Raw genomic sequence first — 25,388 nt, forward strand, 5'->3', positions numbered from 1 at the left:
TGTCAGCTTGAAGGGGACAGTACAGCAAGGGACGGGACGACACTGCAAACGCTGGGTAATGCTTTTTGTTATGTCACTTCCTTTCACCTCAGTGCTTTAAGCTCCCCTCACCTTACACTTCAAGGAACCAGAGCTTAAAACTCCAAAACACACAAAGGAGTTGAACTATTAGGCTGAAAGTTTCTGCTAAATAAATTCATGCAAACATATTCTAATCCTTGCATTTCCCAGTCCCTAACCAACACCTCATACGGTTGAAGAGTAAAATTAGTAATAGGTAAAGACACACACACACATTTTCGGAACCACTTGCCCCATACAGGGCCGCGGGGAACCAGAGCCTACCCGGCAACACAGGGCATAAGGTCAGAGGGGGAGGGGACACACCCAGGATGGAACACCAGGCCGTCGCAAGGCACCCCAAGCGGGACTCGAACCCCAGACCCACTGGAGAGCAGGACCTGGTCCAACCCACTGTGCCACTGTGCCCCCCTTCAATAGGTAAAGACATACCAGTTAAAGGGTGACACTTCAGAAAAAGCAAAAGTTACTCCCTCATGCTAATTCTCTTTTGAGACAAAGATTGTGAGAGAGTAAAGAGGAGGCAGAGAGTGTAAGTGGGTAAAAAAATAATGGGAAAAACCTCTTTGTCTGAAAGAGCTACGATTATTGGCACTGTTTCAGTAAAAAGTAAATCTGGGACCTCAGACATTGAATTAGCTAAGCTTTTATTTTCATTTTGGTTTAATTTAAATTACACCTTCTGTGCAGTGTTTCTGTCCAATAGTTTTAGGCAAGTGAAGGCTTTCATGTCTATCAACCAGAGTGACTGACTGGTGGTAGCCCAAATTGGCAAAAGTAAAAAGAACAATAAAGAAGAAAAACAGTCTAGTTTCAGAGCTCCGCAATACAATTTTACCTCACCCTATGTATTTCCCACCTGATGAGCCAGCAGCACAAAACAGACAAAAGCACAAAACAGCACAAAAGGTAGCACAGTGGTTAAGGGTAGGGGCTTACAAAAAGGAAGCTGGCACTTCACATGCTGACTATTAAGAAAGTTACAAAAAGTAAACTGTTAAAGAGTAAATAGTAAGCACTGTAGCTGCATGTGTATGCAAGTACCATGTATTCCTCTTTTGTACAGAATAAAACTAAATTGCTGCCTTTTCCATTCCTCCCTTTACATTCAAACTCTGGGCATATGTCTTCATCCTAAATGATAATACCATATTGGGATATCTACCGAAAGCTACAAGGCTGTTCTTCAAGGCCTCTGCTCTGCAGGAAACCAGCATGTGCCAGGTGGGAATTAATGACATATGTGTTTGTGCATGTACCTTAATGAGATCCAGCTTCACCAACTATAATACCCCATTTAAGAGTATATATGAAATGTCCCCAGGCAATCAGTCAGACTTAAAGTACAATCAAAGTGGCATAAAAAAATTCTCAGACGGCAACAAGTGGCACAGTCACTAAGTAACTGAAAAAGGCGTGTGGTTCATGTCCCAGAAAGGGCTTTGATGGTGTCTGTCACAGCCCCAGGTGGCAACACCTCAGAAGACCATACGGGTTGCTGCTCTGACCACTCTTAAGTTAATTTCACACACCTGTGCCACATTTAAACACACTATATAAGCATGAGATCCAACTACAGCGGGTTGCGGAATATATTTCAGAACACATGCCCTTCCTCCGGTATCCCTTTGCTCATTTTCCTATGCTCCCAGCACATCAGATTAAGACCATTGCTTGATCCGAAGATCATGACCACAACCTTGTAGAGCTCATCCCTTGCTTTTCGGACAAAGACCCACTGGATTTCGACTCTTGTTCCTCGGACTACAACCGCACATCTTCAGATCACGACCACCAGATTTCAACCGGCTCTTCAGGACCTTGACCATTGTTTTTCGGACCGTGACCTGAATCATGGCTTGGACCCACGCCCACAAAACCAAACCCTATCTTGTCTGTGGCCTCTTCTGTATATGATGCTCCACAATCCCATTACACATTTTCTCTACATGTTAGCCCCATAGTGCTAACACAGCTCTGTGCTTGCGTTTTCAATAATTCTCACACACATGAAAGAAGATTCTGCTCCTCAGATAAACATAGCAGACTTTGAAGAAATACAGAGAAATTTAAGTAAAAACTGACAACTTCTCAGTACACATGAAATAAAACTTCAGCGCTTTAATGACACCCTTACACAGATAAACCAGCTCCTATCATAGAGATCCACATCTGCAACATGTAGTTCACTTGGAAGGGAATTTTCATGACTAGCTCAGGTCCACAGGACAGACAGTGCCTGCCAGAAAGCATACCTGAAAACCCGAAAGCAGAAACCTGAAAGTGCCTCACAAAATGAAAGTAAACCCCCATTGAAAAAAAGGACATCTGACCCAGGAGGAGAGCCGATGTCAATTCCAAGATGATTTGTGCTTCTATTGTGGCTCTCCAGACCATCTCCAAGGTTGTGCCCTGTGTGCCCACCACAGGAACTTCCAACAGCACCCCTGTGGCAAGTGGTGTCACTAACCGTGCCTCCCAGTTACTTTTATCAGTATAAATGTCCTGGTTGGAACAATGAAAATAAGTAGATACTTTGGTGGACTCTGGTGCTGCTGGGAACTTTTTAAGATATTGCAGTAGCCAAAGCCTGGGGAATTCCTTTAGACACAATTAAGCAAGGTTTGAGAATTAGCTGCCTAGATGGGGAACCAACTGAGTCAGGCACAGTAAAGCATCCCTTAGCTTCAAAGTGGGATTGATTTACGTGGAATGGATTCAGTTCAATGTGATTAAGCTCCCATACAACGTGGTAAGTTTAGGCTACCCCTGGCTGATTATGCATGATCCGGTATTACCATTGAGCACAGGGGAATTACTCTCATGGAAAAAAAAGTGCTCCCAGAGGTGTCTTAATCCACCACGTAGATCTGCTTCAGCACAGAGCCCCAGTGCAGACTCCCCATTTCACGTTCCCACTGAGTACAAAGATAAAACACAGCAAGGTTCAGCAAGGTTCAGGCAGCAGAACTCCCTCCACATAGGCCTTGGGATTGTGCCATTGATCTTCTACCAGGTTTCACACTCCTCAGGAGAAGACTCTATCCACTGTCCTAACTGGAACAGGGAGTTATGGAAGCTTATGTGACAGAAGCGTTACTGATTATTTGGATATCCATTTCCCCAGCCTCTGATGGTTTCTTCTTTATTGAGACACATTGCCCAGGAGTCAAAAACGGTAACGCAGACACTCAAGAATGTATAAAGTTGCCCCAGGACAGGAACCGACAGAGCCCATCCTTCTAATCACCTGTTTCACAGCCCCCTTTCCAATGCGAAATCAGAGCTGCCCAACCAGAGGAACAAGGCAACAGCCCCCGAATAAAGATTATGTTCCCTCTGAGATTTGATCTCACATTGGATTTATGATTCCCCTAGTACAGGACATCCAGGAATAAGTAAGACCCTCAAGTTACTCTCCGAAAGGTTCTGGTGGCCCACTGTCAGGCAAGAGGTAAAGGACCTTGCCCGTGCCCGCACACCCCGCGCCAGCTACCTGGTTGGCCCCATAGTGCTAACACAGCTCTGTACTTGCATTTTCAATGATCCACAAGAAAACATGATAGTGCTTGCTTAAGCATGGAATTAAACCTAAATTGCTTCCGTTTCATATCCAGCTACATATATCAATAAACTGTGAATACGAGGTTATGTAAGCCACAATGCTCAAAGCATATCTTAAGTAACACTTGTAGAATGTATCACTGTAAATAAAAGTTTGTCACTGTAGCAGTTCTGGGCACTGCCCTATACAAATAACTATGTGTCCCCATGAGTCCTTATTGTTGGCAGAATATTTTCTTACACCTCTGTTGAAAAAATGCATTTAGCATGGTTTAAAGATTTTTTTATAGAGCAATTTCATATGCGTTTTCATATTTCAAATTTGTATTCATATATTGTCATACCTCAATGCTCCTGTTCGAATGGAAGAGTTGGATTTTGCAAGTATTTTCATTTAGTACCCCTCCTTTAGCTCATGAGGCATTTATTTGCATTTACAAGGATCATAATTTGAATTTCACCTGCATCCCAACAGCTGGGCAGCGCAACATATTTATCTTGCTTTAATTTATTACATTCTTTTCTCTGAACCGTATTGTGATTATTGACTAGTATTTTGAGGTATATCGTCTTTATCAACAGTGGATTAGTGTTAGACACTACAGTTTACACCCTACAGTCATTCACTCTTCTATACAGCATGTAGCACACTCATTACATTTACATTTATTCATTTAGCAGATGCATTTCTCCAAAGCAATGTACATCTGAGAGAAAAATACAATGGGTGCATCACATCAACAGAAAGAGAGACTTGGATGCAGACAGGTGACTCTAAAGTACAGTTAATTTGTTACATTCAACCATATGAACCAATATACTTTACATGAGTAGCTGCATAAAGGTTTATTCATTATTCTAAAATTTCTACACACAAAATTATTAAACAAAAATATTTAGATCACAGAAGTTGTTGCATAAAGGTTTATCCATAATAATCCATAATTCACTAGTTTCTAATTACAATCACAGCTCTTAAAAGATCAACGGACAAATGAGTCAAAAGAGATGAGTTCTGAGACCCTTTGTAAATGTAGTGAGAGATTCAGCAGTTCTGAATGAGAGTGGGAGGTCATTCCACCACTTCGGAGCTACACATACATACAGTACATACAAAATACATACACAAAGAAAATGTATGGGATTTACGTGAACCAATTTGCTTCAGCCTTCTGAGTTTGGACCAGTTTGCCTGAAATGCATTATTGCGGACTGTGGAATGAAACAGATGCAACCATGGGAGACAACACACAAACTCCACACAGGTTGGGGAACTATGGCCCTGTGAAACATTTTGTTATCTTGTTTGGCAAATGTGAATTCATTTATTTTCATTTATTTCTTTTGTCTTTTCTCTTCTATTTTTTTGTTTTTTTTTCATTAAAGGTTATATTAATTTAATGAAAAAATAAGTTTTAATACTTAAACAGTGACTACCACATGTACTGCTTGTGAGGGTTAAGTGCAAAATAATTATAAAAGAACTGAACAAACAGGTAAACACAGGTAAACAGTCTTATATTATTACAAAGTAAGTAAAAAGGGGAAACTGCCTTGTGTTGCGTTATTATGATAACTAATTTTAAATATTTGAGGAATTGTGTCCATTGTAATGGGATGTAGTCATATTTTAGAATATAAGGCTATCAGTTTTGGGTCTCAAATGCACAAATTTTTTTTCTGTTAAATGTAATGACATCTTCAAATTCATGTCTTCACTTCTTTATGTGCTGTAGGAAGACTGTATTTATACATATTCTAAAAGTCTATTTCAAAATGTAGGTCTTTCTCATTGAAGCAGATTTCTAAGGGTGACATGGTGGCACAACGAGTAGCTGATTCAATCCCTGCTCAGTCTGTTTGAATTTTGCCTGCTCTCCCCATGTATGTGTGGGTTTCCACCGGGTGCTCAGGTTTCCTCCCACAGTCCGAAGACATGCTGTTTGAGTGTATTAGTGACTCTAAAATCATCCATTGTGTGTGCGTGTGAGAAACAGAGAGCGTGTTTCACTGGTATATGGATGAGTGACTCGTTGTAAGTAGTATATCTAGCATTGTAGGTCACCTTGAAAAGGGGAATAAGCTGATAGTACTACACTGTTCATTGGAAATCGATTTAGAGACAACTGTCTGCTAAATGAATAAATATAAATGTAACTGAAGACCACATCAAACCAACGCTTTCAGAATCCTTAGCTAAGGTTCTATGGGACACTTATAAGTGGACTGGCCAGCGTTCAACAGCAATAACAAGCTTCTGCAAGACAATGTGCTTGAATACAGTGAACACACCCCCACACCCTGTACCCCACCCATGCTTGGCTCCCATTCGAAAAACCAAATATTCCTGGCAGATGCTAGCTTGGGGCAGGATGGTGGGGAAAACAATTCGTAGCAAGGAGTAAAAGCGTGGGTGGTCCTGGGCTAGCAAAACCTGCAGGGGCCCAGATCCAGGACTAAAAGGAAAAAGACGTAATTAGGGACTAACAGTGTAATGGCACAAAGGCACCCAAACCCATAATCTTCTGCAAGGTATGTCTTTTATCTGTCACCGAATGTCAGGTATATCTAACGCTTTTGCGGAGAGACAACCATGGTGTTAGCTTAAAATAACAAGGTTCTCCTATAACTCCCCACCCCGCACACCCTAGTGTCCCACACAGAGATATACAATTTGGCTGGATTAAGCTCTAGGTTTCTCCTGTGGTTGCTTGTGGGCTGTCCACACCACCAAAGATGGCTGCTTTCTCTGCTCCTGTCTGTTATCAGGCTATTGTGTTCAAAGCTCAATAGCTACCTGTTTTGGCTACATTACCATGTTGCTTCCAGTCAGAAACCCTCTCTGTTACCCACCACATCAGTCTCAAAACCAGCAGGATACTTCTGCACAGCACGTAGCAAGCAATTCTGACATGAATGGAAATCACCGGATTTGTTTTCTACAGCTAACCTACACATTAAAAAAGCAAGACTTTTTTAAAGCCTAACTAATTTTGCAATTGAGTTTCTGTGTTAATCACAGCTGCCTGAGTTTGACTTTGAGCCTGTCCTGCCGTACCAAATTATCGACATCTTGCATACTATTTCAAACCAAAGTAAAACAACATATGTTTTGAACACTATCAGGTTCATTACGTATAGATATCATACTTATTGAACAAAATATAAGTAAAACAAAAAGATGCAAAATGACTATACAGGGACAGAATGTGTACAGGAGCATATTTATGAATAATCTACAAAATAGTGAAAAATGTCATTATGAGATGAATGAGTCTCTCCTATTTGATGGCACTGCCACCAGAATGTCCAAAATGGTAAAAATAACTGAAAAATAACAGAGGTCATGTGGTATACTGTAGCAGTGGAAAAACCAGCCCACGAACACAGTGCAACTGCTTTTTACTACAGAGAAGGACCATCAAACCCTTTAAAAGGGAGAAAAGCCTCATTGGTGACCTCAGTTTCTGTCTCTCTCCCAGCAAAAACACTACCTGTCCTGGTGAAAATAAATGGGTCAACAGGCTAGCATAATCATACGCATGACCCTCTACCTTACTATTGTGTCAGAATGACAAAAGCCTGGGATGTAAAATATAAGTGCAACTATCACAGTCTGCCGCTGCAAAAGTCTTTTGGCTGTTAGCTATGGTCAGTGTATAAAATTGAGCAGACATAAAAACATCCTCAAAATAAAAGGATTTCAAAAGTTTTGACTCATCTCTGGAAAACAGCAGTGTTTCCTTACATACTGATTTTAGGGCAGTCTGTCTGAATAAGTCCCTCCATGCCCCATAGTTCTCTGTTCTTCATGGAGTCAGTCAATAGACAGGGAGGTTCTATAATGTTGTGTCTTGACTTCCATGCATCTGCACTATGTGTTCCTTGCCTGCTAATCCTGGATGTCTGTTTTTGTTACACAGTGTTTCATCTCAAGGAATAACAAGTCAGAAAATATGTGGCCTGAGAGACCTCGCCCCAATCAGAATTTAATGTCAACACTCTGGTCACTCTGAATCTGCAGCAGCGTAAGAAACCTACTGCATCCTGGACAGCAGCCTGTTCTACTAGAATTTCTTGCCTTTCAGGCACATTATCTAGAGACTGCTGGATCATGGGACCTTTGTCAGATTATCATATAAATGACCTTATACCATGGCAAATGCTTCACTTGATGAACTGGCAGTGACAAGGTAGCACAGTGGTGCAGCAAGTACTGCTGCTACCTTATAGCACCTAGGTGGTGCAAGAAAACATGGATTCAATCTTTGCATGGTTTCTATGGAGTTTGCATGTTCTCCCTGTCTCTGCATGGGTTTCTTCCTAACCGCATGAAGTTTAGGTGAACTGGCAACACCAAATTGCCTTTAATGTGTGAACTGATGACTGAGTGTGTGCATGTATGGCTACCCTGTGATAGACTTGTGTCCTGTCCAGGGTGTTCTCCGCAAACCCTGTGCCCAATACTGCTGGGGTAGGTTCTGGTTCACCATGACCCTGCTGAGGAAAAATGGTTATTGAAACTGGATGGATTGTTAACTGTGACTCTTTGGAATTCTGGTTTGTAGTTTATCATTTCCCAGTCCAATATGCAAGCTGGGAGGCTTGCCAGAGTATTATGGGGGCCCTCTGTACAAACAGCACCTGCATTCAGTTTATACATTTGGTTTAAATGCTCTTGTTTTATCTTCAGGACCAAATCCTGTCCATTCAAATGTGACACCGAGAAAAAGTGTGTGCGTGTGTGTGTGTGTGTTTGTGTGTGTGTGTGTGTGTGTGTGTGTGTGTGTGTGTGTGTTCCTTGTTTTTGGAGGATGACTGGAGTGAAAAAAAAATCCACACATCTGGACAACAATATCACAATGCTAAAAACTGCTGCAGCCTTCACAGTCCAAATTAGTGGCAAGTTTTCTCCTGCTGCGGTAGGAAAAATATCAGTTCATGTGCCATGTGACTACCATTAGCTGGTATGTCGACTGTTTGATGCCTGCATGTGGGACTTCTTAACTTCCTGTAGCGGATGCTTTCTGAGCATGCTGTTGCCCTGAATATGGCTCTCCCAGCCAGCACCAATAGAATTGGACCAAGAGCAAACAGTACAAGCCAGAGCCTATATCCCCACACCCCCAAAATGGGGCCTTGGGAGTCTTTTTACCTGTTACTTTACATTCAGGCCCCCAACATGAGATCATGATCTGAAATTTTCTATTTGTACAGGGTTTCTCCAACTTGAACGCAAATTATAGTTCTTCACATTTAAAAACAAAAAACAGCAGTTATGACAGAAACAACAGCTCCCTTCACCATGGTGACAGGTGTTGTTAATTAATTTGGCAGTTGTGATAGCTTGGATAAAAGACCAACATGAAGTTAAAGACCTGTTTTGGACCACTTTGCAAAGGTCAATGTTTCTGCAAATGACTTTTTAAAAGATCAGGGCTTGTACTCTGGTACTGTTCTGCTCTTTGGAATTTGATCATTGCTTGAGTTTTTTGCAATTGCAATAACAATGTTGTGGCTACAGAAAACGTAGGTTTTCAAGAACGTCCACAATGCCCAGAGTGATTTTCAGTTCAAGTCTTCTTTGAGGGTGCTATGAATTCAAAAATTGAGCAGTCTTCATAGAATAACACATACGTACTGAAATGAGAGCTAATATTCAACTTAAAATTTGAACTCTGTGACATAACATGAGATCTTCTTCTCCTAAAAGAATGAAAGTAACAATAAATGTATTAAAATATTATATTACTATATACTAATATACTAGTATAGTAAAAAAAACTTTTTTTAATACCTCAGAAACACCTGTCATCTGTTCTGTTAGTAATCAAATGTAAGACAAAAATAAATACAATATGTGCCTATTCTGTGTTTAATGCAACTTAAGTTAATTATTTCCTTCAAATCAGAGAGACTTAACAATTACAATCCAAAAACCATGAAGAAAATTACTTAAAACTTAAAAATATATTACATTTAAGGAATTTTTTCAAGTTTCCAGTCTTCTATAAAATCATCAGTATTTTTAAAATCAAGTTGTATTACTAAACTTGGCTGAACAGACCACTCTGAAACATTTACATTTACATTTATTTATTTAGCAGATGCTTGTCTACACTTAAGATCACAACCAGGGACTTTGTAGTTGATCATGTTTTTGTTTTGTAAAAATTATAACATGCTTAATTTTATTGCTGGCATGCCCTGTGAGTGCAGTCTTGGCCCATCTTTGTCAACTTCTAAAATGTGTTGTGGCAGTGTGTGCGTGTTTGCTTTGGAAGCTGTCCCAGCCAATGCACATTTCCAGTGCTGCTTTAAACAGTGGGAAGACCACCAGAGAATGCACACGCGCACATGCACATGTGGAGCGCCTGCCAAAACCACAAGTAAAGGACTAACATTCCTTCAGTTGCTTCATAAACTTCAAGGGACCAGATCAAAAAAGTTTAAGTGAAACCTTTAATTTCTAAACGTGGTATAGACTTAATTGAAAATAACTACTGCTGCCCCAGCAGCATGTTTAAAACATTAAATGTAATGTTAAAATAATGTCAGCAGTGCTATGTATTGTAAGTCATTCCTAAACACTGGTTTAAAGTGAATGTCATTGATCAAAGTCTTCAGGAAGATGATCTACAGCAGAGAAGTATGATTGCAAAAAAGACCAGATGGGCTATCTTTCCACTGAACAGTTGTGCAAATCTATTTCATATGTGATTTGTAGAGTATGGATGTTCAGAATGACAGCATAAACACATGAAGCAACTCTGTACCTTCAGCGCTGTTATGTTCAACAACAGCATCGAAAAACATTAAAAACCTACACACATAGTTTCTTCTGAGACCATCTCAAAATTTGAAAATCCATACACAGTCCTTTTTTATACCACACTGGAACAAAATTGGTGGAAAAAGTATGACACAAAAGGTATCAATAAATTACAGAGTATAATGGAATGAACCACTTTTTTTTATTATCGCAGACTCTAAACAGATATTAATACATCGGGAAATATTTCAGAATATATGAAAATTAAACTATTAACCAAAAGTTATACAAATAGAAAATTAAACTAAACTAAAAGTAAAATTAACTGTTCTCAGAGGTTCAGCCATGATTTCAAATGTTTTTCTACATATGTTCCATTGTGTTGAGAATGAACTCTTTTCACTTGGGCAAAAAGACATGAACAAAGGTTATAATGATGCCCTTTCATATATACAGAAGATACCCTCACATCCCATACACACATTTCTCACTCAGTTCTTGCAGGTCACAGAAAATAATGCCATAGAGAAGAACAGGTTGGGCAACACGGTGGTGCTGTGTGGAGTTTGCATGTAATCCCCACTTAGAGTGTAGGTTTCCCCTGGGTGCTCTAGGTTCCTCCCACAGTCCAAAGACACGTGATTCAGGTCAGTTGGTAACACTAAGTTGTTTGTATTGCATGAGTGACTATGTGCATGTACAACTACCCTAAAATCCCATTCAGGGTGTAACCCTCCTAGCCTGTGTATATATGAAAAGTAGAATATGCATGTGTGTGCTTATCCCTCTCACCCCCATAAGGGGTGGTGTGTGTGTCCTCCTCAAGCTTGGGTCCTCTACCAGAGGCCTTGGAGTGTGAGGGTTCTGCACAGTATCTTAGCTGTTCCTAGGACTGCATTGTTCTGGACAAAGACTTCAGATGTTCCTGGAATCTGCCGGAGCCACTCTCCCAGACTGGGGGTCACAGCCCTAAGTGCTTGTATTACCACTGGACCCAGTTTGGTCTTGACCTTCAACACTTGGTATTTCTCAGTCTTCTCATGCTCCTTCTTTCTGATATTGCTATCACTTGGGATTGCTACATATATCACAATTTCCTTCTTCTCCTCCTTGTTGGGGGTGCAGTGGTGCAGTGGGTTGGACTGGGTCCTGCTCTCCAGGGGGTCTGGGGTTCAAGCCCTGCTTAGGGTGCCTTGCAATGGACTGATGTCCCATTCTGGGTGTGTCCCCTCCCCTTCCAGCCTTATGCCCTGAGTTGCTGGGTTAGGCTCTGGCTCCCTGCAACCCTGTATGGGACAAACAGTTCAGAAAGTATGTGTGTGTCCTCCTTGTTGATCACCACTATGTCTAGTTGGTTGGCCAGCAAATTCTTGTCAGTCTGAAACTTGAAGTCCCAGAGGACTTGAGCGCTGATGTTTTCAACCACCTTTGGTGGTGTCTCCCATTTGCACATATGTTCCTATACACTATCCCAGCCACTTGGTTATGCCTCTCAGTGTACGTTGTCCCAGCTTGCATCTTACACCCTGCTACTATGTGCTGGACTGTTTCAGGGGCATCTGAGCACAGCCTGCACCTTGGGTCCTGTCTGCTATAGTAGATCCCAGCCTCTATGGATCTGGTGCTTAAAGCCTGTTCTTGTGCTGTCATCATCAGAGCCTCTGTGCTGTCCTTCAGACCAGCCTTTTCCAGCCACTGGCAAGATTTCTTGATGTCAGACGCTCCCTCTATCTGTCAAAGGTAAAGCCCGTGAAGGGGCTTGGTCTTCCACAATGTCTCCTCCTCTTCGTCATCCCCCTCTGTCTTTTACTGCCTGAGGTACTCACTTAGTGGTTTGTCCTGGGGGCATCTTCTAGATGTACTCTTGGATGATCCTTCTTTCATTCTGGATAGTGACTCTGACACTCACTATCCCTCAGCCTCACTGTTTTCGCTTATTGTACAGTCTCAGGGTACTGGACTTCAGGTGGAACCCTCTGTGCATCGTGAGGCATTTCATGTCTTGACATGTGTAGCATCTATCTCCTCCTGTAGCCAACTTATTATTCCAGCTGAGTATCTGATGATTGGTAGGGCAAACATGTTGATGGCTTGGATCTTATTCCCAATATTGAGCTGAATTCTCAGGACCTGCCTTATTCTCTGGAGGTATTTGGTTAGTGGGGGGCGCAGTGGGTTGGGCTGGGTCCTGCCTTCTGGTGGGTCTGGGGTTTGAGTCCCGCTTGGGGTGCCTTGCGACGGACTGGCGTCCCGTCCTGGGTGTGTCCCCTCCCCCTCCAGCCTTACGCCCTGTGTTGCTGGGTTAGGCTCTGGCTCCCTGTGACCCTGTATGGGACAAGTGGTTCAGATGGTGGGTGTGTGTGTGTGTGTGTGTGTGTGTGGGTGGTATTTGGTTATAGCTGACCTCCTTGCTGCCTTGTAGTGGTTCCCATTGACCTGTGAGATACCCAGGTACTTGTAGCTGTCCTGTATGTCTGCAGTTCTGCTGTCTGGTAACTTCAGTCCTGATCATCTTCCCTCTTCTTGCTACCATTTGACCAAACTTATCCAGTCTAAATGACATCCCGACGTCATTGCTGTATATCCTGGTGAGGTGGATCAGTGAATCGATATCTCGTTCACTTCTGGCACACAGCTTGATGTCATCAATGTAGAGGAGCTGGCTTATGGTTACTCCACTTCTGAACTCCATATTCATTCCATATCCACTCTTTGCAATGATCTGACTGAGGGGGTTGAGGCCTGTGCAGAACAGCAGCGGGGACAGTGCATCACTTTGGTATATGTCAAACTTGATGGTCACTTGTGCAATGGCTTTGCAGTTAGCTTCTAGTGCTGTTTTCCAGAGCCACATTGAGTTCTTGAAGAATGTTTTCAGTGTCCTGATGGCTTTGTATAGTGTCAAGCACTCCAGTACCCATGTGTGGGGCATTGAGCCATAGGCTTTCTTATAATCAATCCAGGTGGTGCTCACATTAGTCTGTCTGGTCTTAGAGTCTTGGGAGATTACTCTGTCAGCCTGTAGCTAGTGCTTTGACCTTCCGCTGTTGTCGTCAATGTCCTTTTGAGCTTCACTCATCTACTGACTCATGTGCCTGTTCAACTTAGCTGCTATGATGCCTGAGAGGAGCTTCCATGTTCCAGGTTATCGGCCAATAGTTTGAGGGTGCTGTACCCCTTCATGATCAAGTTTGTGCTGCCCTGTGTTACCCAGTCTGGGTGAGACCCTGATGTTAGCAGCTCATTCATTTGTGCTGCCATGCATTCATTAGTGCAATTAGTCCAGTAGGTGTGGATCATGTCAGGTCCTGGTGCTCTCCAGCCCTTCATAATTAAAACTCACTGTTGGATGTCTACCTTTGTGTCGATGACTGGTTCTTGCTCTGGGAGGTTGCTGTGGTCTGCTCTCAGGTCCACCAGCCAGTGGGCATCAACGTTGTGTGATGCCTCCTTCTCCCATATACACCTCCAGTATTGCTCAGGCATGGGTGGGTCTGGGGGGTGCGGTGGTGCAGTGGGTTAGACCGCAGTCCTGCTCTCCGGTGGGTCTGGGGTCCGAGTCCCACTTGGGGTGCCCTGCGATGGCCCGGCGTCCCGTCCTGGGTGTGTCCCCTCCCCCCTCTGGCCCTACACCCTGTGTTACCGGGTAGGCTCCGGTTCCCTGCGACCCTGTATGGGACGAGCGGTTCTGAAGATGGATGGATGGGTGGGTCTGCTCTTGTGCTGTTGTTCCCTTGCAGCTGGGAGTACACTCTTGCTGTACATTTTTCTCATCCAGGATCTGTCTTTCATCACACCCTTCTGCACCTCTGTTAGCCAGATAACATTGCTCTGGGTTTCCTTGATCTTGGCCTCCAGCCTTTTTCTCCATGGGGAGCACTCTCTGCATCTTGCAAACTTGGTCTTATAGCCCAGCACCTCCAGGATTACAGCTGCAGTGGCATATACAATCTCATTGGTTTCTGCGAGGGTGGTAGTGGGGATAGTGAGCAGAGTTGTGTTGACATCTGCAAGCATCTGTTCTGATGGGAGTTTGTCAGTGAACCAGGGAAGTTGGGTCCAGGGATTGACTGTATTCAGTCTGGCCATTATTCATGAGGTCAGCTCAGAGGACTCAGCTGTCATGGTTGGTAGGGTTGTGTCTGCTGGTTTTGTGACCCTACTCTCCTCCATCAGGAGATAGCCCTTCATTTCCATGGTGCTGAGAACCATAGCCATTCTGTTGGAGCCTCTCAATCTTCAGCTGGGGCAGCAGCTTCCTTCTATTGATGTTTAAGCACTGAGCTACCAGATGCTTTTGGTTAGTGTGGATGTTGGTCTTCTGTTCACCCATAGTTCCCACATATGGTGCATGTAACCCTTAGTTCATGTATAGCTTCAGTTATATTTCTCTGGCTCTTGTTCCGAGGTAGACTTGCGTATAGCATTAGGAGTCTAAGCTTTTTTTTGAGAGTGTGCTAACCAGCTGCATCACTGTCTGGTACGGGAACTGCAGTGCAGCAGACCGCAAGACCCTACAGCGGACAGTGAACACAGCTGCAAAGATCATCGGTGCCCCTCTCCCCTCCATTCTGGACATTTTCCTTGCACGATGCTCCAGAAAGGCCACCAGTATCGTGAAAGACCCCACTCATCCCTCTCACAGTCTCTTCCAGCTCTTGCCATCAGGAAGACGGTATCGGAGCATCAGAGCCCGCTCTGCCAGACTGCTCAACAGCTTTTTCCCCCAGGCTGTGAGAGCCCTCAATTGCAATCACCTTGCCACCCTCTGAAACCTCATCCACAACCTTAGCTCCTGAAACCAGGATACACTCCCCCCCCCCCCCCCCCCAACCCATCACATCACACGCACCACATGTAAACTGTTGGATACCTCCTGTGGAAACACACTCTTTTCCTTTCCATATGCAAACCAACTGTTTTTTTTTTTTTCTTTCTCTATATGCACCAGACACTATCTTATAAAACCTCCAATGTTACAAGGACTTAACAAGATAACACAAATGTTTACTTGTGAATGCACTACAAATCATATTGCACTATTCCTTCTTAAATACCTCTATTGCACAAATATCATGTACTTGTGAATGCACTACAAATCATATTGCACTATTCCTTCTTAAATACCTCTACTGCACAGTTATTATGTAAGTACTTGTATTGTATAGTTAACTGTTTATAGTATATGTATATTTGCACTAAATTCAGATTATCGACTTAGTAAATTAGTTATGTAGGTCTAAAAGCTGTCCTTAGGTCTAGTGTTGCATGTTTATATTTATGCTTATTTTACACAGCACCGTGGTCCTGCGAGACACGACATTTCGTCCCACTGTATGTCCACACATGTAGTGGAATGACAATAAAGCTTGACTTATGACTTAGCTTGTGGACTGTTACTGGAGGCTCACCCTGACTGGGATTCAAACCCCAGTCTCCTGCAACAAAATTAATGATACTGTCTCTAGGACATCCAGCTATATATACACAGACACTAATATTATACTCATCTCCTATTCTATCAATAAAGTGAGCTTATTATGTAAAGTGTTTTATTTTATAACAGCACAGTACCAGAACAGAGAGAAACTCACAATAATGAGTTTTATTTAGAGTGAGACAAAAAAACCTGTAAGTCTGGAAGGGGATGGGAACAGATATGAATATGCATTAGGCTTACTGCCGTTGATGATAAAAAAAAAAAAATTCTCTATTGAAATGAGTCCGTAAAAAATGATTAGCAGCAAAAAGCAATGAGCAAAAATTTCAAAAATTAAGATTTCATGTTTATACATATCAGTTGTCTGCCTTTTTCATGACCTAGAAAATACCAAAAACTGTCTCCATTTTTCCGAAGATATGCAATGAACCCAGTAAGTATGATTCAGAACTCACCCTAGTCTCATGGAGTAGGTACTGCATTTCTGCAAATACAATGACTACTCAATCTGTTCAATTACATGCTCATCAAAGTTGACACAGACATCAGTCAGACAAGCCAAGCAAGAGTTATTTAATGCTCAGGAAAATTTTATTTATTTGATCAAGACTTGATCATTCACTACACGCCAGCCAGACTGCTACAGTGTTCCATATCTGCCAGCTTGGTGGTCCTACACACAAAAGTTAAAGCACGGAGGTTCTCGGTTCTGGTTCCATTGTGGTGGAACGACCTCCACTTCTCGATCAAAACTGCTGAATATTTGTCCACATTTAAAAAGGGTCTTAAAACTCATCTCTTCTGGACTCACTTCACGCACGAGCTCTTAAGGTCATATAAGGTATAAATGTCCATGATCATGCTCGGATCAATCCTTTACAGAGCCACTCCTGCAAAGTAATGAAAATGTTTATATGTACAGTATGTCAAAAATAACTACCAGGAAGGTGATTAGGAATCGGCGATATTCTGGTAAAGTTTTATGCAGCTACTTGTGTGATGCATATGGTGAAGGAAACAAACTAACTGTACTTTTTAATCACACATCTGCAGCTATGTCTCTTTCTCCTGAGGTAATGCACAAATTGTATTTTCTATGAGATGTACATTGCATTGGAGAAAAGTGTCTGCTAAATGAATAAATGTAAATGTAAATGTAAATGTAATGCTAACAGTATTAAATAATTTTCGTCTTGCACACCACATGCTGTTGTCTTTAGAAAATTAAAGCCCACAACTCAAGTAGTCCCATTCATTACCACATAGGTGACACTGTACTTATGATTCTACAATCCATGCTGCCCGGGAAGTAAACACATTGCCCAATGTTAATATGCACATCCCCAGGACAATCATATTCCTTTTTTATGCATTTCACATTTGAGGTAGATCTGCTATAGAAATAATGTATAATGAATAAGTGTTAAAACACAAAGAGCTCTAAAAAATCTACCACTGGTTTGTGACACAGACATGAAGGATCAAAACTAATCAAGCAAAAAATGACATGTCTGATATATTTTTCAGTAAATCAAAATTTGTAATGAGAAAATTTAATCTACTGAGAAAATTCCTCCATGGTACAACATAATATATAAAATATTTTTAAGAAGAAATAAACACAAATTATTATGAAATCTATCACTCTTTTATACTAGCATTTAATATATGCAAATCAAAAACACAGTATTATTTATGACCTAAGCAAACCAAGCAATTTTCTGATCCTTTGCTTGATGAAGTTACAGAAGCACTTTGAGTCTTGACATATAAAATACAAATCTGAACAGCACAATGCCACTCATGTCTGACTGACAAAACATTCTGAAAGTTTACACTTGTATCCCCTTTCAACACTGTTGAACTAAGATCCCAACAGCTGCAGAGGTGTTGCAGAGGTGTGATGACTCACTTTAAATGCATCTCAATCCTAATCATGGTCTTGCCATAACTTGCCCAAAAGAACAAGAGAAAATAAACTGAAAATTAAAACAAAACATCTCAGTGAGCAGAGTGAGGAACATGAAAAGAAATTAGCAAAAGTGTCTTTTACAACGAGGCTCTCCTAGCATTATCAGACTTCTAACTAAACATCATGATGAATCTAACACATGGATTTTGGCACAAACATCCTGGTACAGTAACTACTTTGAAGCTTTAATGTTTAAATAGAAACGGTGTCTACACTGTCAAACAGAAGACCTAAGCCAGTGCTAACACTACCTGATTTGTAATTTATTGACTTTTGTTGTATTGCATGCTGTTTCTCTCATTTTTCTTCGTTTTATAGTGAATGGGGAAATTGTGTGGGTTTTTTTTCTTTTTTTTTTTTTTAGAGGGTGCAATGTTGACAGTCATTCAACCTCCCATGAGTCTCTCATTTTGACGTCTTCCACTTTTTTGTGTGCATACCTTGTTGTTTTTATTTGTTCATGGTAACTGAAAACTAGAAAATCATGAGCACTAATTATACAAAAAAAGCCCACTAAAAGGTCCAGTGCCCAAATGGCTGGGTGGACTTCATCTGGATTTTTTTTCTCTGGGAAAAAGTGCAAATACAGGTGGGGAGGAACCGCTTTGAACATGGGAAGTCCCACTGGCCCCTGTTCCTGTGCTGTCAGAGCCAAGTGTAAACATGGGCTTCCCTGAACATGCATTATGTTCTGTTCAGTTGGGACAAATTTGGAGTCAAGCACCGGTCCATTCTGAATGCAAACTCCTATGACTTTGATCCCTGATGAGGAAAGCGGAAAAGCTGTTTTTGATTCAGAAACACACTCCACTTTTCAATCTCTGTGTTTACACTATATCAGCAACTATCCTGTCTCTGACCTGAGCTCATATTGCTGCAGACCCTGCATTGTCACTTAAAATTCCACATATTATTAACAAAATGTACTTCACTGAAATTCATTTGTTTCATATTAGAAATGTATGCTTTCTCAAATTGCAAAGTTTAAATATGAGGAAATTTCTGCATTGTGTGGAAAAATCACTAAAAGCAATGCCATCTCAATAGATTATTGCTCCAATTCATATAAACATGATAAAGCACAAAATGAATCACTACCTAAAAAGCAAACTCTCAGCAGTTCTGCTCTTAGGCTCCTAGAGATCTCTGGCATACATCTTTATCCCACATTAAATTTTAGTTAATTATTGTCATGCAGTTAATGACGTGGAATGAATGTAACAGTGGTGCAGATGTCCTGTTCCTAATGGACAGGTTTTGCTTCTCTAGGCTTAGATGACAGGTGTAGCTCACTGTTCCTGCTTTCCAGTGTGTTTCCACAATTGAGTGTGAGCCCTATGAAATCTGATAGGAGATTTACAATGTCATATTTAGAAATGCAACATGATTGCAGAATAACTTGTGAATACCACAAGATGTAGCTGGCACACTTATTACACTAGGTTCCTTGCTATATTGCTTCCAAAAGGTTCAAAATTCCTTCTGTTACCTTTTTGGGCCATGAGTACACTATTCTGGCTCTTTTGAGGGAACACAACCATGAAGGGAGAAGGACTACATAAGGGCTATCCAACTCTTGGAACACAAGGCTCTGTTTTTCTGGCTGAACCACACAGACGTTTTGCTATAAGATTTGAAACCAGTTTGATTTAAGATTCGATCAGATACTTTATTGTCATTGTATGCAATACAATAAAATTTTGTGTGGCAACTCTCAGAAGAATAGCAGCAGAACTTTTAAAAGCAATACTATCTTCAAAAAGGCAGCGTAACACGCCGAGGCGGGCAGAAAGGGGGGCGGAGTCTGGGGTAAGCCAGCCGCAGCTGGGGCTAATTGCAACCTCTATTTCTCCCCCCCGGACCCGCCAGTGAGGAGAAGAGAGAGACGGAGGAGAAAGAGAGCGACCTGAGACAGCCACGACCCCAGTCCCGACCACAACCCCGAAGCACCGCCCTGCTCTACCAGTTCCCAGTTCCCCCCGTCTCCCACTGTTATCTTCCCCTGCACCGCCCTAAATAAAGACGCCGACAGACGAGCACCTCACCTGTCCTGCCTCCTCTGTCACAGGCAGATTTACAGGTCTGTGCTGCTTTTCTTTTGGTAATGCCTGCTGCTGTGCTATTGTTGTCATCAAAATATAGAACAACATAAAGGAGACATAAGCATTGCTGAACAAGCTGAGGCAAGGGGGGGTCACATGGTGTCTCTTTCGCTCCAGGCCACTGTGGGCAGTCATGGCCAACTCTTCTGTACCCCACCCTTGCCACCCCCAGGGAAGGTATGTTGAGACCCAGCCAGGTCTGAGCACCTGCCCCCCCAACACCCACCATTTTCTTGTTCCAACAAAAACCTACAAACAGGGGCCCTCCAGCTCCTCATCTGATATCCTATAGAACAGGTACCACCAGACTTAACCCATTTTTACCCAACAAGAGGCATTCCACACGTACAACCATGAAACATATAGCATTCTTGGCAGATAACTACAAATGTTACTGCAGTTGTTTCCTGTACTTTACTTTTGCCCATTTATGCAGTGATTTCCTTATCCAGACAGTTTATGTGATTTTTCAGCTCAGGGCAAAAGGCAAAGTACAACCTGGACAGGTTAAGTTCATCCTTCAGCTGAGATATGATGACATAACACATGGAAGTAGTCAGAAACCACTGCAAAGGTCACTGATACCCATACTTCCCTCCGCCCTTACAGGGCTTTCCTCGTTTCAAAAATAATATCATTGCTATTATAAAGCTCCATTGGGAAGTATACGATGGTCAGAGGGCACCAGGCTGCAAAGAATTTAACAGTGAATCTGTGCAACCATAGCAGTTATTCCTCTTACTTGGGGGCACACTGAATGTAATACTGTGATAAATTAGAATCATGAAATATAATTTAATCGAGCTGAAACTTTTGATTGCTGAGTGGCAATATAATGTGTTGAGGAAGCCCATGACCTGTTGAACTCTTATGCACTCAAAGGTGACAACTACCTTCTGTTTCAAAGTAGCAGAAAGAGGCTAAGCACAACTACGCAGGAAGAATCCACCGTCACTTCCTAAATTCCAAGGACACAAAGCAAATGTGGCAAGGTATTCAAGCCATCACAGACTACAAAGCTACATCACTTGTCTGCGATGGTGACACCTCGCTCCCAGATGCGTTGAACTATTTCTAAGCATGGTTCAAAGCACAGAACATGCCAGCAGGTAAGAGCACCCCAACTCCTACCGACCAGGTGCTTTGTCTGTCCGCAGTAGACGCCAGGCAGAGTCTGTTCAGAGTTAACCCACGGAAAGCTGCAGGTCTTGACAACATACCTGGCCAGGTTCTTAGGGAATTTGCTGTTCAGCTTGCAGATATCTTCACGGACATCTTAAACATTTCCCTGAGCCAAGCAGTTGTCCCTGTATGCTTCAAGATGACCATCATCATCCCTGTGACAAAGAAATCATCTGTATCCTGCCTGCATGACTACTGGCCAGTTACACTCATACCTATCATCATGAAATGCTTTGAGTGGCTAATCACAAAACACATAAAGAGCAGTCTTCTCATCACACTGGACCCATTTCAGTATCAGTATGTGACTTCAGTTTAGCATTCAACACAATCATTCTTCAGTAATTGATAACTAAGCTGAGCCTGTTGGGTCTGACCACCTCCCTCTGCAGCTGGATCTTGCACTTTTTGACTGCGAGACCCCAGTCCATCAGGATCGGCAACTTCACCTCCAGCACCACCACACTAAACACCGGCGCTCCCCAGAGCTGTGTGCTCAGTCCACTGCTGTTTACCCTGCTGACTCATGGCTGTGCTGCAAAGTACACTTCAAAGAATATCATCGTTTGTTGATAACACTACAGTTGTGGGCTCATCAGCAACAATGATGAGTCAGCACACAGAAGAGGTGAACCAGCTCACAGAATGGTGTAGAGACAACAATCCATCTCTAAATGTTGATAAGACTAAAGAGATGATTGTCAACATCAGGAGGAGTACTGACCACTCACCACTGAACATCACCGGAACAACTGTGGAGAGAGTCAAAAGCTCCAAGTTTCTTGGTGTGCACATGACGGAGGACCTCTCCTAGACTCTCAACACCACCTGCCTAGCTAAGAAGGCCCAGCAGCGCCCCCACTTCCTACAGAGGCTGAAAAGAGCAAAACTCCCCCCTCCCATCCTCACCACATTCTACAGAGGGACAATAGAGAGCATCCTGACCAGCTGTCTGACCGTGTCATACAGGAACTGCACAGCCTATGACCACAAGACCCTACAGCAAATTGTGAGAACAGCTGAAAAGATCATCAAAGTCTCTCTACCCACCATCGACACTTCATACAACAACCACCGCATCCGCAAAGCCACCAGCATTGTGGATGACCCCTTTCACCCCTCTCATGGACTTTTCACCCTTTTGCCATCTGGCAGAAGGTAAAGGAGCATCCATGCCACCACCAGCAGACTCCGCAACAGTTTCTTCCCTGAGGCAGTCAAATTACTCAACACCTTGTTGCCTACCAATGCTCACCTGGCACAGTCAAACAGCTAACCCAGTATGACTCCATACACTACAAAGTGCTTTCAGTACAGCCCTTTTGTTGTTTCGTACTGTGTATTTAATGTCCTATACTCCTGTTTTGTGTTGCACCATGGTCTCCAGAGAAACGACATTTCGTTCCACTGTACGCAAACTATATAGTGAAATGACAATAAAAACATCTTGAACTTGAACTTAAACTTGAAGCCACAAGGATTATTACTGGAAAGGAATAAAATACCAGGTTCAGAATGGAAACTGAGGACTTCCGCATTTGAACCCTGAACTTGGACTTAAATAATCATCAATTTTATTGATTTGTTCAAAGTTTTCCCACAAGCGTCAATCAGCAGTAAATGCATTAAACTTGTTGTCACACACATTTCTTACTGACACACCCAAGCACAACTACTGGTGAGAAATCCAGAAAAATGACAACAGTGGATGACACTCCTATCAACTTATAAGAGTTTAAAGTGGCTCAAAAATTTGTTTCAAAATGCAAGAAGTTTAAATAAGCTTTTCTCGAGTTCAGAATCTGTAAAGAAATTTCTTTTCTTGTCAACAGAGTAAGAAATTTGTAGATAAAATAAAATAAGTCAAAGACACACATTATAGTCAGCTAAGCCTGTCTGCTGCGAGGCACTGCTGTGGTTGCAAGCTATCAGTGCAGCGTCTCACGGCTGCTAGTCTTAGAACTTCCGTACTATGTATGTCTTATCAACAGATCTAAAGCTAAAGTGATGACACTCAAACCCCTGACTTTGCTGCTTTCCTGTTGCTTAAAGGCAATACACTTTTCAGCAAGAAAGCTTGAATAAAACTAGAATAAAAACCAAAAATCATTGTCTAGTGAGCAAGAGATTAAAATTGTGAAATCCATTTATAAAATAATAGCTTTTACCGAAAATAGCATTCTCATAAATTTTTAACTGAATTGTTTCAGGTTAGATATCATATTCACAAGTAACATAGGGTCTGAACTGGTCAAAATCCAGACATCCAAAAGCAATGCTGCCTTTTACGGATCTTCATTGTTGAAACAATTACCTGCATTGCATTTTTTCATTTCTTCCTTTTTTGTAACAGGTACCAGGTGGAATATTTCAAAATAGAAAATAGATTTACCAGTAGAAGTCAGTTAGGATAAGAGTTCAATACACTGCACAGCTTGGCATTCAGTTGTAATCTCATCTGGCAGTTTCAATAACCTTTCCAAGATTCTGACTTTTTTCCCTCCTTGTACTAAAGTTAAAAATATGTGCATACTAAATTTGCCCTGATGTAAACTGCTGTTTTTTCAAGAATGATACAATACAAATGATAATACATTAATTTTCAAAATCCTTACCTTCCAAAACTGTTTGTATATCATCACTATCTGTGTTGTTGACAGTATGTTATAAATAAATTACTTTTCTGAACCAGTTCAGTCTGGATCCATTCATATACAGTAAGTTTATTGCTTTAGACCATCTTCCATAGTTCTTCCATGACAGTTTATCACTGGATGCCTTCTACATTCATTTGTTTATTAAAAGGTGAACTTTGAACATTGCACTGACTAACCAGTAAGCCATCATTCATACACTCTTTTGGCACACATTTTTGGCAAAACAGTTCCAAATACAGCAAACGTCAAGTATAATTTTGTAGTTCACTTTTTTTCTCAACCCCCACTCCAAGGCAATTTAAAACCCAAATTTTCATGACTTTGCGCTACAGCGTTTTTTGCCTTTTATGCCTAAAAATTTTCCAGCTGGCCACGATACTTTACTGAGTATCTTAATCTCAATTTTTAAAATGAAATAAAGAATTATGGCAGGTGTCATATCTTGTGAAAAAAGTACCTTCCTTACCCTGATGAAAATTAAGTAAAGAAAGAAAAAGCTAATAAGACAATGTGCTTGTTTAATAAATGAGTTCCTCGCAGTTTCCTGCTGTTTCTCCAACCCCAAAATATTATTTTATGAGACCAATTTTTAAGTTCCCCAGGGTTCTTAGTAAAGCACTTTACTGAACTGTTTCACAAGATAACTACGAGTGTTCCCCCCACAGCTGCTCTAGACTAATGGCCTCTTTACCCTATTCAGTAGGAAACTGGCTTTTTAATCCCCCTCTTTTTCAGAGTGTTTGAATTTTAATGAGCTTTTCACCTTTTAAACAGATGGCCCAGGCTGGATTCCTTCGTGACTGTTGGGTGAGTTGCCTGCCATATATTTTACAGTTTCAGCTGCCACAATCCTTGAGAACTTTAAAGCTTAGAGCCTATGATGTGCTGTTTCATTCTGCATGATAACACACACAATTAAATGAAAACAATCTCTCTTGAAGGTTTTTATCAGACAGGGTTGATATCTTGACAGAGAGCTGCATGTCTCACTAAGGCAGTTCTTTGTGTGTGTGTGTGTGTGTGTGTGTGTGTGTGTGTGTGTGTGTGTATGTGTGTGCGTGTGTGTGTGCGTGTGTGTGTGTGTGTGTTTTAGGGTCTGCATCTCTAGAAAAAAAGCAGAACGTGTTTGCCAGTTGACACATGTGCACTTGAGCCCTTTGAGCGGGTAAGTACCTCTTACCTGTGTGGATGGTCTCCTGCTTTGGACAGATACCCTTGGAGGGTGTCAGCCGTCCTTCCTCCTCATCATCAGGCATCACCTGGATCCCCACCTCAACAGGCTCAGCAGGCCGCCGTAGCTCCGACTGTGATGGCGACGGTGGGGTGCTACGACCCAAAGTCTTCTCATAGCATCCAGGCCCGGCACTCAGGCCTGGACACAGTCGTCGCTTGTGCTCTATGAATACCAGGATGTCCCCCAAGGGGAAGTTGGTTTGGCATTGTCCACAGGTGAGCAGGTCATCGGCAGGGGCCACTAGCACATGATGCTCATGTGATAGATGATTTGTCTCAGCTGTTGAGGAGGGCAGAGGAAATCCACAAACTGTCACATGCAATAGCTACTAATGTTGACTTATGATATATTACTGTTTTTACATTTACCACATCAACTTCACAT

At 42.0% G+C, this 25,388-nt stretch overlaps 1 protein-coding gene across 1 annotated transcript in view; it reads right to left on the reverse strand.

Moving 5' to 3' along the window:
- The window catches only part of LOC108920392 (B-cell lymphoma/leukemia 11B-like), a 53,240-nt gene that overhangs the window by 16,205 nt on the left and 11,647 nt on the right, over positions 1-25,388 (reverse strand). Inside the window, exon 2 of the mRNA XM_018729120.2 lies at positions 24,951-25,283. Within this exon, the coding sequence (XP_018584636.2) occupies positions 24,951-25,283 (333 nt within the window). The remainder of the gene's footprint in view (positions 1-24,950; positions 25,284-25,388) is intronic.

Source organism: Scleropages formosus, chromosome 1 (assembly GCF_900964775.1).
Source record: "Scleropages formosus chromosome 1, fSclFor1.1, whole genome shotgun sequence".
NCBI classification, from domain to species: domain Eukaryota; kingdom Metazoa; phylum Chordata; class Actinopteri; order Osteoglossiformes; family Osteoglossidae; genus Scleropages; species Scleropages formosus.